The following is an 11041-nucleotide window of genomic DNA, read 5'->3' as shown; positions in this document are numbered from 1 at the left end:
GGAAGTTAATTCTTTGGTTATACATTGTTTTAATTTTTCTGTCATTTCAGCAGTAGGAGTTCTGTTTTATATTCCAATTCCAAAATGACCATCCTCAGTATTACATCATGAAAACTAGGAAAAAATAAAATATTACTTAAGCATTTATTGATTTTTTTTTCTGCTTGAAGAAACTCGGCACAGGCAATTCAAAATTAAAACAAAATAAATATGAATATTTATGTAAAACGCTTCTCCCTAATGAAAAATTATACACAATGTACAATTTGTTTTGTTTTTTTTACCATTGGGCAGGTTCATTTATACATATTTCCCAACAAAAGTTAAACCATGTATTTCCATGCAAACGTAAAAAAAAGAGCCCTGAAAAAAGAATGAAGAAAAAACACTTAATGCACTGCTCCTGTTGATTGTTTTAAATGCTAATAAACCACAAGGAGAAATAAAAAAATCGATTACGTTTGCAAGAACACCAAATATTTAAAACGTGGCCAGCTTCATAAGAGATTTTAATCTAGGATTTCTACTTAAGTGATACATCTTGTTTCAATATTCTTCCTGCTACATAAACCCTTGTGTCCATGTGACCTGATTGGATTTTTGTCTCAGTAGTCTGTGTCGGAGCCCTCTGTGTTGTCCACGTTGCGGGAAAGCATGTAATTGTCCATGTCAATGGATCGACAGTTGTTGATGGCGTAGCGCAGGCGCTCGGCCATGACGGGCTGGCTGGAGTATGGTGGAAGGCGGAGCTGAAAGAAGCATGTCTGGGACGTCGGCAAGCTGTCATAGGGCTGTTCGGAAATACAAAAATAAGACGCGTCCATGAAGAATAGCGTTTCTCATCTAGTTGTATAGTGCAGGTTTTCTAAAGGCTAACTGCCCATTGCATTGCAGCCTCGAGAGAAATGACTGCAAATGTTTCCATTTCTATTCCTTCAGAACAGATGGCAGTTTTAGGCCCATGAAGACCCATTATTGCGAACTGCCCTGACTTGTACAGCCTTGTCCTCGTCATTGTAGAAGCAAAATACAGGGTTAAGAAACATCCAATATTTTTTTTTTTAGCTTTTTTGGTCGTGCTCCCCATTAATGCTCAGCAAAACACTACTTATGAATGTCTTGGAGATAACTATAGCTAAATAAAGAAAAAGACAAAACCATTAAGACAATCCATAAATGGTGCTAATGCTAATAAAACTGCTAACACCATGTGGAAATGATTTAAAACATCACCGCCATATCTTTCTTCATATATCATTTAGGTTTAATCAGCATGCGCTGTATCATACATCCATTGTGTTGGATGTCCGGTGAGCAGGTTCCCAGGTGGAGCATTGCTTTTGTCTCCTCCATCAAGGTACTTCACTGAGATTGCATCAGAATGTCAAGATTTCTGTCAGAATCTACAGGTTCATATATGGCTTAAAAATCTTAATGTGTAACAAAATAACACATTACAAAATACAAAATTAAAAATACTGTTACTTATCCCACCAGATGCGGATCAGTCAAATACATGTTTTTCTCATCTTGGCTCACAGCTACAAACCCAGCAACCGCACACGGGGGAGAATCATGAAGTGTAGGCTGACTCCTCTGACCCAGCTCCTCCATTGAGCCTCTTGCAACATGTCGCAGGCAAACAGTTCTGTACAGGAGGCTCTTTGCCTTTACTGGTAGAACCGCTCAAGAGACCCAATTTGTTTCTTAAACAGTTTCTGAAAACTGTCCTCATCTCTGTGACCCTATGAATATATTTTTCAGAAAACTCAAAATCAGATGACCTACCCTGTCAACCTTCATGATCTGAAACCTCTGGGAGATATCCGCGGTGTTGGCTGGTAACCGGGACCTTCCGGAGACGAAGCGCATGAACAGGACCCGCTCCTCGTTGGAGAACTCCTCCAAGGTTTGCCAAAACCACTGCACCAGCTGGTGCTGCTCGTCCACCTCCCGGTACCGTACCACCTTCTTCAGCACTTCCACAGAGATCTCGGGCATGCCGCACACCATCTGCTCCAGCTGCTTGGCAGTCAGGAGAGACAGCAGGGGCACAGGAATGATCCAGGACATGCCTTCCCGCACTGCGGCAACCTACGTGCAAGACAACGCATGGCAATTACGAAAGCAAAGCACAGGGAAACAGTGCACGCAGAACCAAAACATGATCCTTTAAAACAATGTCTCGTAGCAGTTACCCAAAACCTTGGAATCTAAATAAATGAATCTGATTTGCACAAAGGTCTCGGTGCACATCCAAACCCTTTCTTCATGTCCAAACAAGCAAAACCACTCATTACATTTTAGACGTAAAAAACTGGCAACATTTGAGATTGATTTTTTTAAACCAGTTACAAACAGGAGCAGGAGATTTAATTTTGCCGAGATGTGTTGCAAAGAGCATTCAAAATGAGAAATTTATAGAGTGCAAATGCACCAAGAAATGAAACTGCTCAAAGGCATAGTGTATGTAAGCCTTCAAATTCTTTAATTTTATTAATTTGAAATTAAGATCCTCATCTCCTAACTCAATGCCGTTGTAAAGTACTGGACTGAAGCAACGGAAGGGAACCAATTTGAAATCTAGTGTCATAAGATATTAAGGGTTTTTGTTTTTTATAAGAAAAGATTACTGTACTTGCAATTTTTTAAAAAAATGGTAGACCTTGTTTTGAATGGGAAACAGAGAAAGCCCTTACTTGGCGATCCATTTCATGCAGTCTGTACTCAATTGCCCGGTCCACATATTCCTTCCTGTTGGAAAACGTGAGAGGGATGCTGTTTCCCCCTGGAATTATGGGGACCATTTTACCATCTGCACTCTGGCCAACAAAGGAATCCAGAGGAATCATCTGTAATGCAAATTGCAGGACAGAAATTTTAATATGCACTAACAACATTATGTTTGTAACAGCTGATTCCCTGAGGAATAGTCCCTTAAGATTCTGATAGAAGCTTCTGAGTAATTTGATTGGAATTGAAGGTTTTATACTTTTACTAATGAGTGAATACCTAAGCGAAATCAAATTTTTACTCATACAAACCTTTTCTGTAATAATTAAACCAACCAGTGATTACTTGCCATTATCAGTAGCCATTGTGTACTGCATCAACCACATTGCTGAGTTTTTCACCGAGATCATTCACATTATAACTCACGTGTGGCTCCCAGTGACTATCACTCACATAGCATTACTAAGCAAGTTCCACACCAATGGTTTCGAGGGGCAATGCATTTCATTTCTAGCAATGTTTGGCTTCAAATCAAAGAGAAACACCTTTCTTACTATATGTAGTCCTATATCTGAAAGAGAAAGGTAACAGAGAGCACTAAAGAAAAAGAGGTGAACTGTATCTGTAGTATCCCTCAAAAGCAATCCCATGGATTCTGAGTTATAGTGCTGCACTTCCTCTGTAGAGAAGGAATTAAAAAATGCACAAAAAATGTAGACACAATAACAATATAATGTAGATTAACGGCTCTATATTACATCACAAGACCAGTACCAAATTACACCAGCTTAGACAAAGAAACTCTTAGGCAGGACTTGGCTTTTGCTTTTGTAGAAACAATACAGTTTGCAAATATGGAAAGAATATAAACTAAACGTGAAAAATGTAATTAAATTCCAACTCCTCCTCAACACCCTAAACACCACATGGCAGACTTTATCCTGTGACTTTCAGCCCAACAATGGGACGGCTTTTGCATCAGGTCAGAATGTGGTATGTCAATACATTTACTGTATGTGGTTACGCAACTATGTTCATGAGAGCTTTTACAACTTTATTACAGTCTTCTAAAACCTGACAGGGCTAGTCGAGACTAAAAAAGAGAACTCCTAAATCAGCAGTCCTTACATCATGGAAATTTTCCTCTGTAATCCCACTGTCTTCAATGTGAAGAATGCTGTTCAGAGTCTGGACATAGAGCAGATCCACTTCTTCCAGGTCTTCCAGAATGAGTGGGACACAGCAGAGTTGCTTCCAGACCATGGGGGCCAGGTGTAGGTCCAAAGGCTTTTTGGTGCGAATGGCAACACCCATTAAGATGCCGAGGAACTTGAACTGCATAAGGTGTTCATCTAAGCATGCAGAAGGGTTGAACAAGAATCTGAGAATGAAAGAAGACAGATACTATTACTTTCTCATTGAGCTTCTCCATCGCTGTCTGATACGCAATGCATGCTACAATAGCTGGTTTAGGTAAGGCAATAAAATTATCACCTCACTGGAAGATAAAATATTACAGCACACATAGGAAGTATAAAAGTAGGTCATGCACCAGTTTCAATAGGCAAGAGCCATCAGAAAAGAGCTGTCATACCATTCTAGGTTACTGCCAGCAGGTAATAAGCTGTATGCAAGTCTGTAGATTAATAACGGCAAAAGACATCACTAATCATAGTAATGGCTTAACACGTAATACTGAGTGGTAACTTACTTCAGACATTTAATGTCTTCAACAGCAGAAGCAAATTTTCGACTAAATGTAAATTTTACAATTAAAATGAAGGAAACAATTTTCCCTCATTTTAAATTGGTTTTAATCCTGGATTTTGCCTGTGTTAAATCAGCACAGACTATCAAAACGATTTTGAAAAGGATTACACAGCAACACACCAAACATTGAGAATCTGTCATTGTGATGATCAAAGTACATGGGACAAGTATGCAGTCCTAGATTCTAACCACACCTGTTTAATCTGCGAGAGTTATGCAACCAGTGTTGTTTAAATTACAACTTGACAGTATACCACTTAAAGGCAATGTTAATTACAAACCAAAATTCTTTGTGGACTTTGACGTGTCTGTTAGTTCCCTTAAGTCACAAACTATAAAGGGAATACTCTTACATTCTAGTTGCACATTAGGTGATGATTAATTTTTGTGCATCGAAATGTCTTACCTGTCTCTGTTATATCCCACTTCAGCAGTGGCATTTGGGGAAGGAATGAGGAGGTCTACAATTCCTGTCTCAAGTTCCTTAACAAAGTGAAAAAAAACTCAAATCAGCTGCAAAACCTGTATTTCATTTGAATGTGATCGTGCTTCATCAGAGCTTGAAATGAGAAAGTTTGGGATCAGAAGTCATTTTGAGCCACGCAGCATATATTCTGTCGGCAGAGGTCTGAAATGGATTAGGGTGAAAATCTGCTTTTTTAAAGCTACTTCAGATGAGCTACTGTGCACGTTGTCATTACATTTCTGTCTTGTTGTACTTGTTACATGTCCATTTACTGAGCAAGTTGCAGGATTATATTTGCAAAACATTTGGCAATTAAATATTTACTGTCCAATTTGAAGTGGGCTTTTAACCAGATCATATTACAGCCAGATGATCTTGTCTGCAAGAAACCAAAACAAGATCTTTTCTGTACCAGAAGCCAGATAGCAGAATTTTGCGCTGTTCTTGCTTTGACAGGGGAAGGCTTTTCTAATTCATGCGACACAGGCCCACATTGGGGGCACCAACAGCATTACCTGGCACATTTCTGTTATGGTGTCGTCAAAAACTCCGCCGGCGTCGTCGGCCCCCTCTCCTACCAGCTTCACCTTCCAGGCCCGAGAGGGCAGGCGCAGGTCGGAGGCGTTCAGCTTCACCACCTGTCTGGCGATCTGCACGAAGATGGGCTTGCACTTCCGCCCTCTAAGGGCAGCAAAGAAACCAGAAGGCTCAGGACACGCCTTTGCAGGGACAAACCACAGCGTGGCCTGATTATACCACAAGGTCATACAGAAATACAAAATAAACTGACCTGGTTGATATCCTCTTGACAGTGATCTGTGGGCCATAGTTCTTGCCCTGGACCATGGTTTTGCCTATGGAGCGCACCATGGGCAAGGTGTACACGCGGGGTGCAAGCAAGGGCCTCAGCAGCCCTTGGACTATCCCCCACGTGCCAGCGTTGTAATGCGAGGTACAGCTCTGAAACGGAAACAAATCCCTTCGGTTTTCCACGGCAGCAGCTACAAAGGTAAAGCTGCCGTTCGGCAGGTGCTGATTCAAATAACAAAAAAGCTTCAAAAGCTGTTAAAAGTGATGGATTTTAACCCCCCCCCTACCCACAGAGTACTGACTTTTGGCTTATTTTGATATCTAGGGACTTTTATTTGACCATTTAAAAGGGCAAAAACGAACTTTGATTAACGTAATGGTTATTCCTCAGAGCTTCAGCGGGGAAACGCCTGAATTACCTTAGACCGGGGTGGTGGAATTCGCAGTGGGACCCTGACCTGGTTATTGGGGCTGAGGTTCAGAAGCCTCCATGACGAGTACATGAGATCTGAGAAGTGGTAGAGGAGCCGCAGCCTGGCGCGGACCGTCTCCATACTGACTTCCTTCAGGGCGCTGTACTGCGGGGGCACAGAAACGGGCAGCCCGAGCTGCAGAGGCACCGAAGAACCTGCAAGCAGGAGGGAGCAGAGCTGAAGACATACCAAGGCTATTTAACATCATAACTTTAAAACCCAAGCTGCTGCTGGTATATTTGAAAAACTGATGGGTTCTAAAAGACTGGCAATCTAAATCTTTCAATATTAACTGTTTTGCTTGAGACTTCCTATGGCAGAGGGCCCAGGTTATCTGCTTGCAAATGTTTTGTGCAGTCATATCAACATTTTACACAAGTGGTAATTTGGTATATGTGTGTGGGATCAGGTTGATCCTCGTCCTGTAGCAGGCTGACCAGTCACTGCAATGGCCCTGCCAGGTACAGCCATGCTGGGCAGTGAAAAGGGCTTACCTGGAGCTCGGGGTGGGACAGGTGGGGCCGTCCAGGCCGCACTGTGACAGCGGCCAGCGGAGATCTGGTGGATGCGTTTCCCTTGCAGTGCAGTCACCAGAGAGGGCTCCCTGACGTGATTGGTGTGCCCAAGTCCCAGCTACCAAGACGGCAATTCAAAAATCAGAATAAGGCTGGGGCAGCTGGCTCGTTATCCGGAATAAATAAAAGGATACCAAACAGCTCACACAACAACAGTGCATCTGGCTACAAGAACGTATGTACATTTACAGTATTCAAGTAAGTCCCCATGCCTTCAACTTTATGCTTACGAAGACCTTTTAACATCCAATAAAGAAAACTACTTCTCGTCCTTTAAAAAAATAAGTCCCAAAGCAGTGTCTAGAAATAGTATACTGTTTTCCTGAAGTCACACCATAATTTACACATCATTACAAATGTCTTATGATTTATTAGTTATTACAAAACTTGGGTCTTGAAATAATAGTCTTCTTATGAACCCATCTCCATGACATTCTTACGATTATGAAAGCCTTCATCATGCTGAATAATTATAGGTCTCATGATATTTTTAGAACGTAAAGAAAATTAAAATTCAGCTTTCATTGGTGGGGACTGCAATAATATCCTACATAAATGTGCATGAAATATTCTTAAATAGAGTTAAGAAGTGAACCTAGTATTCTTCTCCTCAAATGAAATGATTTCTTTTGTCTTTTTGCAGTTAAATATTTTTTTTGCTGAGCTAGAAAATGACTTATTTAATCTGCTAAGAGGTGACAAAAGAAATTCATGCACGCTGCACATTCCTAATGATCTCATTTGTTATTAAAGACCTGGGACAATTATTAATTGAAGGACCAGCAGATATTTTCCTTTTTAAGGTACATAACCTGTTTGATTATGATGAAAAGCTGAGTCATTAAGGCTATTACAGGATATTATACCATTTCAATCACAATAGCCCTTCTTTATCGAGTCCTCATCAAATCTCTGCTTTTACAGTAATGAACAGCTTGTAGTTCTTTAGTTAGGAAATACATCAGATTTGAAAACCAAAGTGCCAAAAACGTGTTTCAAACACTAGGTTTGCAAAACAATCTCAGTTAACAAAAAACAACTTCATTACCATTATTTACTACATGCCTTTTAGAATACATATGACCATGAACAGTCCTGTTAAAAAAGTAAAATACAGAAATTCTTGACCATGAAGCCATTAACTACTGAACACAAAAAGTATTTTTAGGGTCTTTTTGGATACAGAGAACTCAATGGAACAGGCATTATCTAGGCTTTTGTGGAAGGGGCAGATAATCTGACCACAGACAAACCTTTGTACAAAAACAGGCCAAGACCACGTCTTTCACCACTGAAACATCACCTGATGCACCAGTTAAGACTTGTGTACAGTGAGAGGCTCCTCAGACTCCTGTAGGGAGAATAACTCACCTGTCCTTCCGAATTACTGCCCCAGGCGTACACGTCTCCAGTCGAAGTGAGCACTAATGTGTGCTCTGCCCCCACTGCTATGTCCTCTATAAAGAGGCCCGACAGCACAGGGACTTGCTGAGGTCTGTTGTGGTTTCGTGCCCTGCCTTCTGGTAAGCCAATCAGCCGATCTGAAGACCAGAACATTTGGTAATCATTCAGGAATGTCAAATGTCTTATGCTAAACGTAGGGCAAGACAGAGAATTCATTAGACAGACACTGTTTATTCTATTTGAGATTTATCAAACATTAAAAATGCCTTACAAAGACAAAAAAAACTTTTTTAACAATTCTTAAGAAGAATGACACTGTTCATTTCTACAGTTCAGATGATGATATTGCAATGTACACTCAGAAGCAGCTACTTTCATATCCAGCACAAACTGTACACCACTTGACTGAGTGGTAACTGTACAGGTAACTGTAGATTAAACCATCAGGTTCTTTAAAAGAGCTATGGAAAAACATAAACATTTCAGAGTGCAAGAAACATCAGAAAAGCTGAAAATAACACTCTTCAATTGAGTTCTTAAAAACATGGTTTTCCCAGCCCATACGCTGCCTTTTGTCAAAATATAGTTTTTCCATGAAATTAAAGACGGACATGTAACAAAGACTTTCAATTTCATGTTACCCCCTTCTCAGCAAACAATTTGCAGTGTTAAAAACAATGTAAATTAAATTCTTTAGAAGACACTGTACCTTGCCCAAAGGTGTAGACATGACCATCCTTTGTCAAAGCAACAGAGAACTGAGTGCCACAAGATACCTTTTTGATACCAATGCCACAGAGAACATCCACTTTCTGCAACAAGAAAGAATTACACTTTGACTGTGTCAGTAAATTGATTCAACACAACATGTTTACTAAGAAATTTTTCATATTCTACCTGTGGAGATGATTTCGCTGTTGAATTTCCTAAGCCAAGTTTTCCATAGTCCCCATCTCCAAAAGCCCAAACCATCATTCCATCGGCTGACACAGCCAAAGTGTGGTTCAGCCCACAGGCCACCTGAGAAGACAGTCACCGTAAAACCTTTATCGCAAAGAGCAGCTATGCGATGCAATAATATTCCCATGACATTTGTTATTAATGTGCTGATCGGTACACAAAGCGAATTTGGAAAGAAAGGGCAAAAACAATTTCAAAATCAGTCCTAACATCCAACACCAATCCGGTCTCATGTCACTATTCAGAGCTTACAAACGAGTCTCAGTGGAAAGGAACCCGCTTTGAGTCGAGCCGGTTCATTGAAATGTAGGAAGATGTACAAGAAGCGAACAAAAAGATGAGGTTTCTGAAAATAGGGTTTATATTTCCATTGCGTTTCTCACTCACAGCAAAGCCACTGTTTCAACATTACATGTCATGTACACAGCCCTGTTCAAAATGGTCTTATCTGAGACATTGATACTTTTGTGCCTTACCTGTCCAACCTGATAGCCTTCTAATGCTGTAACTCTCTCTGGGAGCTTCTTGTTGGAGGTGTTTCCCAGGCCCAATCGACCATAGTCCCCATTTCCAAAAGTGTACAGCTTGCCATCCGCAGTTACAACAGCCGAATGTTTGAATCCGCAAGACATCTGGAATTAAGAGGAAAACCGCCAGGTTCTGTCACACCCATAAAAATTAAACATTTATGTTTCTTATGTGGCTGGAATCATGATTACAGCAAACATTAAAATGCACAGATCGACAAAAGAAACATATAGTAATTAAACACCAGCCTGATCTCATTTGTACTTAAACATTTTTCAGGTAATGGACATGAAAACTATTCTAATGCAGAATAAGTCGGAATTGTTTCTCTGGCTACATTACAAAGCAATGCGTCTTTGTAATTACGGATTTTAGAAAAATCTTAATCCAGTGAGGATTAAGGAGGGAGGGAAGCTACGTCAGCATGTGTTGGCTGCAAAGGAACAAGTAAAAGTTAATTCCAAACTGAAAGGTGGAAACAAGAAAAAATGGTTCAGCTGTTTAGCCTTCTTCAAATGTTTCACCTTTATGCTTTTGACAACTGAACAAGTTCTACCAGCTGAAATGTTCTGTTGCTTCTTCTTCAAAGTTGAAATTAACCTTTACCTCTCCCTTGGCTGTAATGATTTGACAAGTGAAATAATATTATAAAATAGTTAAATTTTGCTATGCAACTCTAAGCGGCTTGGTTTTACTTCTACTTCCTGGCAGTTATTTCTTAATTTCAGTCTGCTTGCTCCTCCTTGAGTTGGAAACAGTAGACAAGTAGATTCAGGGCCAAGGCTGGTCCAAAAGACGACGGCCATGACATGGCTTTCACAAGCTCACAGACGCCCTGCAGTGCTCAACTCTGACCTGCACCACCTCCTCCCCTTGCAAAGCCTCAATCTGCCTGGGGCGCCGCTGGCGGTCGCTGTTGCCGTGTCCCAGCTTGCCGTAGTCCCCGTCCCCCCAGCTGAACACCTCCCCGCTCTCCGTCAGGGCCATGGAGTGACCATCAGAGCCGCAGGACGTCACCAGCTGAGTCACCACGAACCCTGCAAGATCAGATAATATCACTTGCATTAGGAATTCGTCTTTTCGCATACCCTGACTTGCTCTCCATGAGACACACAGACAGGGAGAGAAGCTTGGGGTCAGAGCGCAGGGTCAGCCATTTATACGGCACCCCTGGAGCAGCTGGGGTTAAGGGCCTTGCTCAGGGGCCCAACGGAGTAGGAATCCTCTGCCGGCCGCGGGATTTGAACTAGCAACCTTCCAGCCACAGACGCAGATCCTGAGCCACAGTTCCACTGCTCCGCCACCAACCACATCACACAGCA

General features: G+C 41.3%; 1 protein-coding gene across 8 annotated transcripts in view; it reads right to left on the bottom strand.

Annotated features, from left to right (window-relative positions):
- Positions 1–125: 125 nt before the first annotated feature.
- Positions 126–11041, bottom strand: part of herc1 (HECT and RLD domain containing E3 ubiquitin protein ligase family member 1) — a 66356-nt gene continuing 55440 nt past the window's right edge. For 6 of the 8 annotated variants that reach the window (XM_069190727.1, XM_069190729.1, XM_069190730.1 and 3 more), the window contains 14 exons: positions 10575–10756; positions 9668–9823; positions 9129–9251; positions 8941–9043; positions 8199–8368; positions 6747–6885; positions 6199–6407; positions 5760–5929; positions 5485–5650; positions 4910–4986; positions 3862–4114; positions 2700–2852; positions 1789–2094; positions 126–791 (listed from right to left, as the gene is read on the bottom strand). In XM_069190727.1, the coding sequence (XP_069046828.1) occupies positions 606–791; positions 1789–2094; positions 2700–2852; positions 3862–4114; positions 4910–4986; positions 5485–5650; positions 5760–5929; positions 6199–6407; positions 6747–6885; positions 8199–8368; positions 8941–9043; positions 9129–9251; positions 9668–9823; positions 10575–10756 (2393 nt within the window). In that variant the 3' untranslated portion in view covers positions 126–605. The remainder of the gene's footprint in view (positions 792–1788; positions 2095–2699; positions 2853–3861; positions 4115–4909; positions 4987–5484; positions 5651–5759; positions 5930–6198; positions 6408–6746; positions 6886–8198; positions 8369–8940; positions 9044–9128; positions 9252–9667; positions 9824–10574; positions 10757–11041) is intronic. The other 2 variants (XM_069190732.1, XM_069190734.1) reach the window with 1 other exon arrangement.

The sequence above is a fragment of the Lepisosteus oculatus genome, chromosome 5 (genome assembly GCF_040954835.1).
Source record: "Lepisosteus oculatus isolate fLepOcu1 chromosome 5, fLepOcu1.hap2, whole genome shotgun sequence".
In the NCBI taxonomy this organism is placed as follows: domain Eukaryota; kingdom Metazoa; phylum Chordata; class Actinopteri; order Semionotiformes; family Lepisosteidae; genus Lepisosteus; species Lepisosteus oculatus.
Note: the sequence above shows the minus strand (reverse complement) of the source record. Positions and strands in the feature narration are given on the sequence as shown.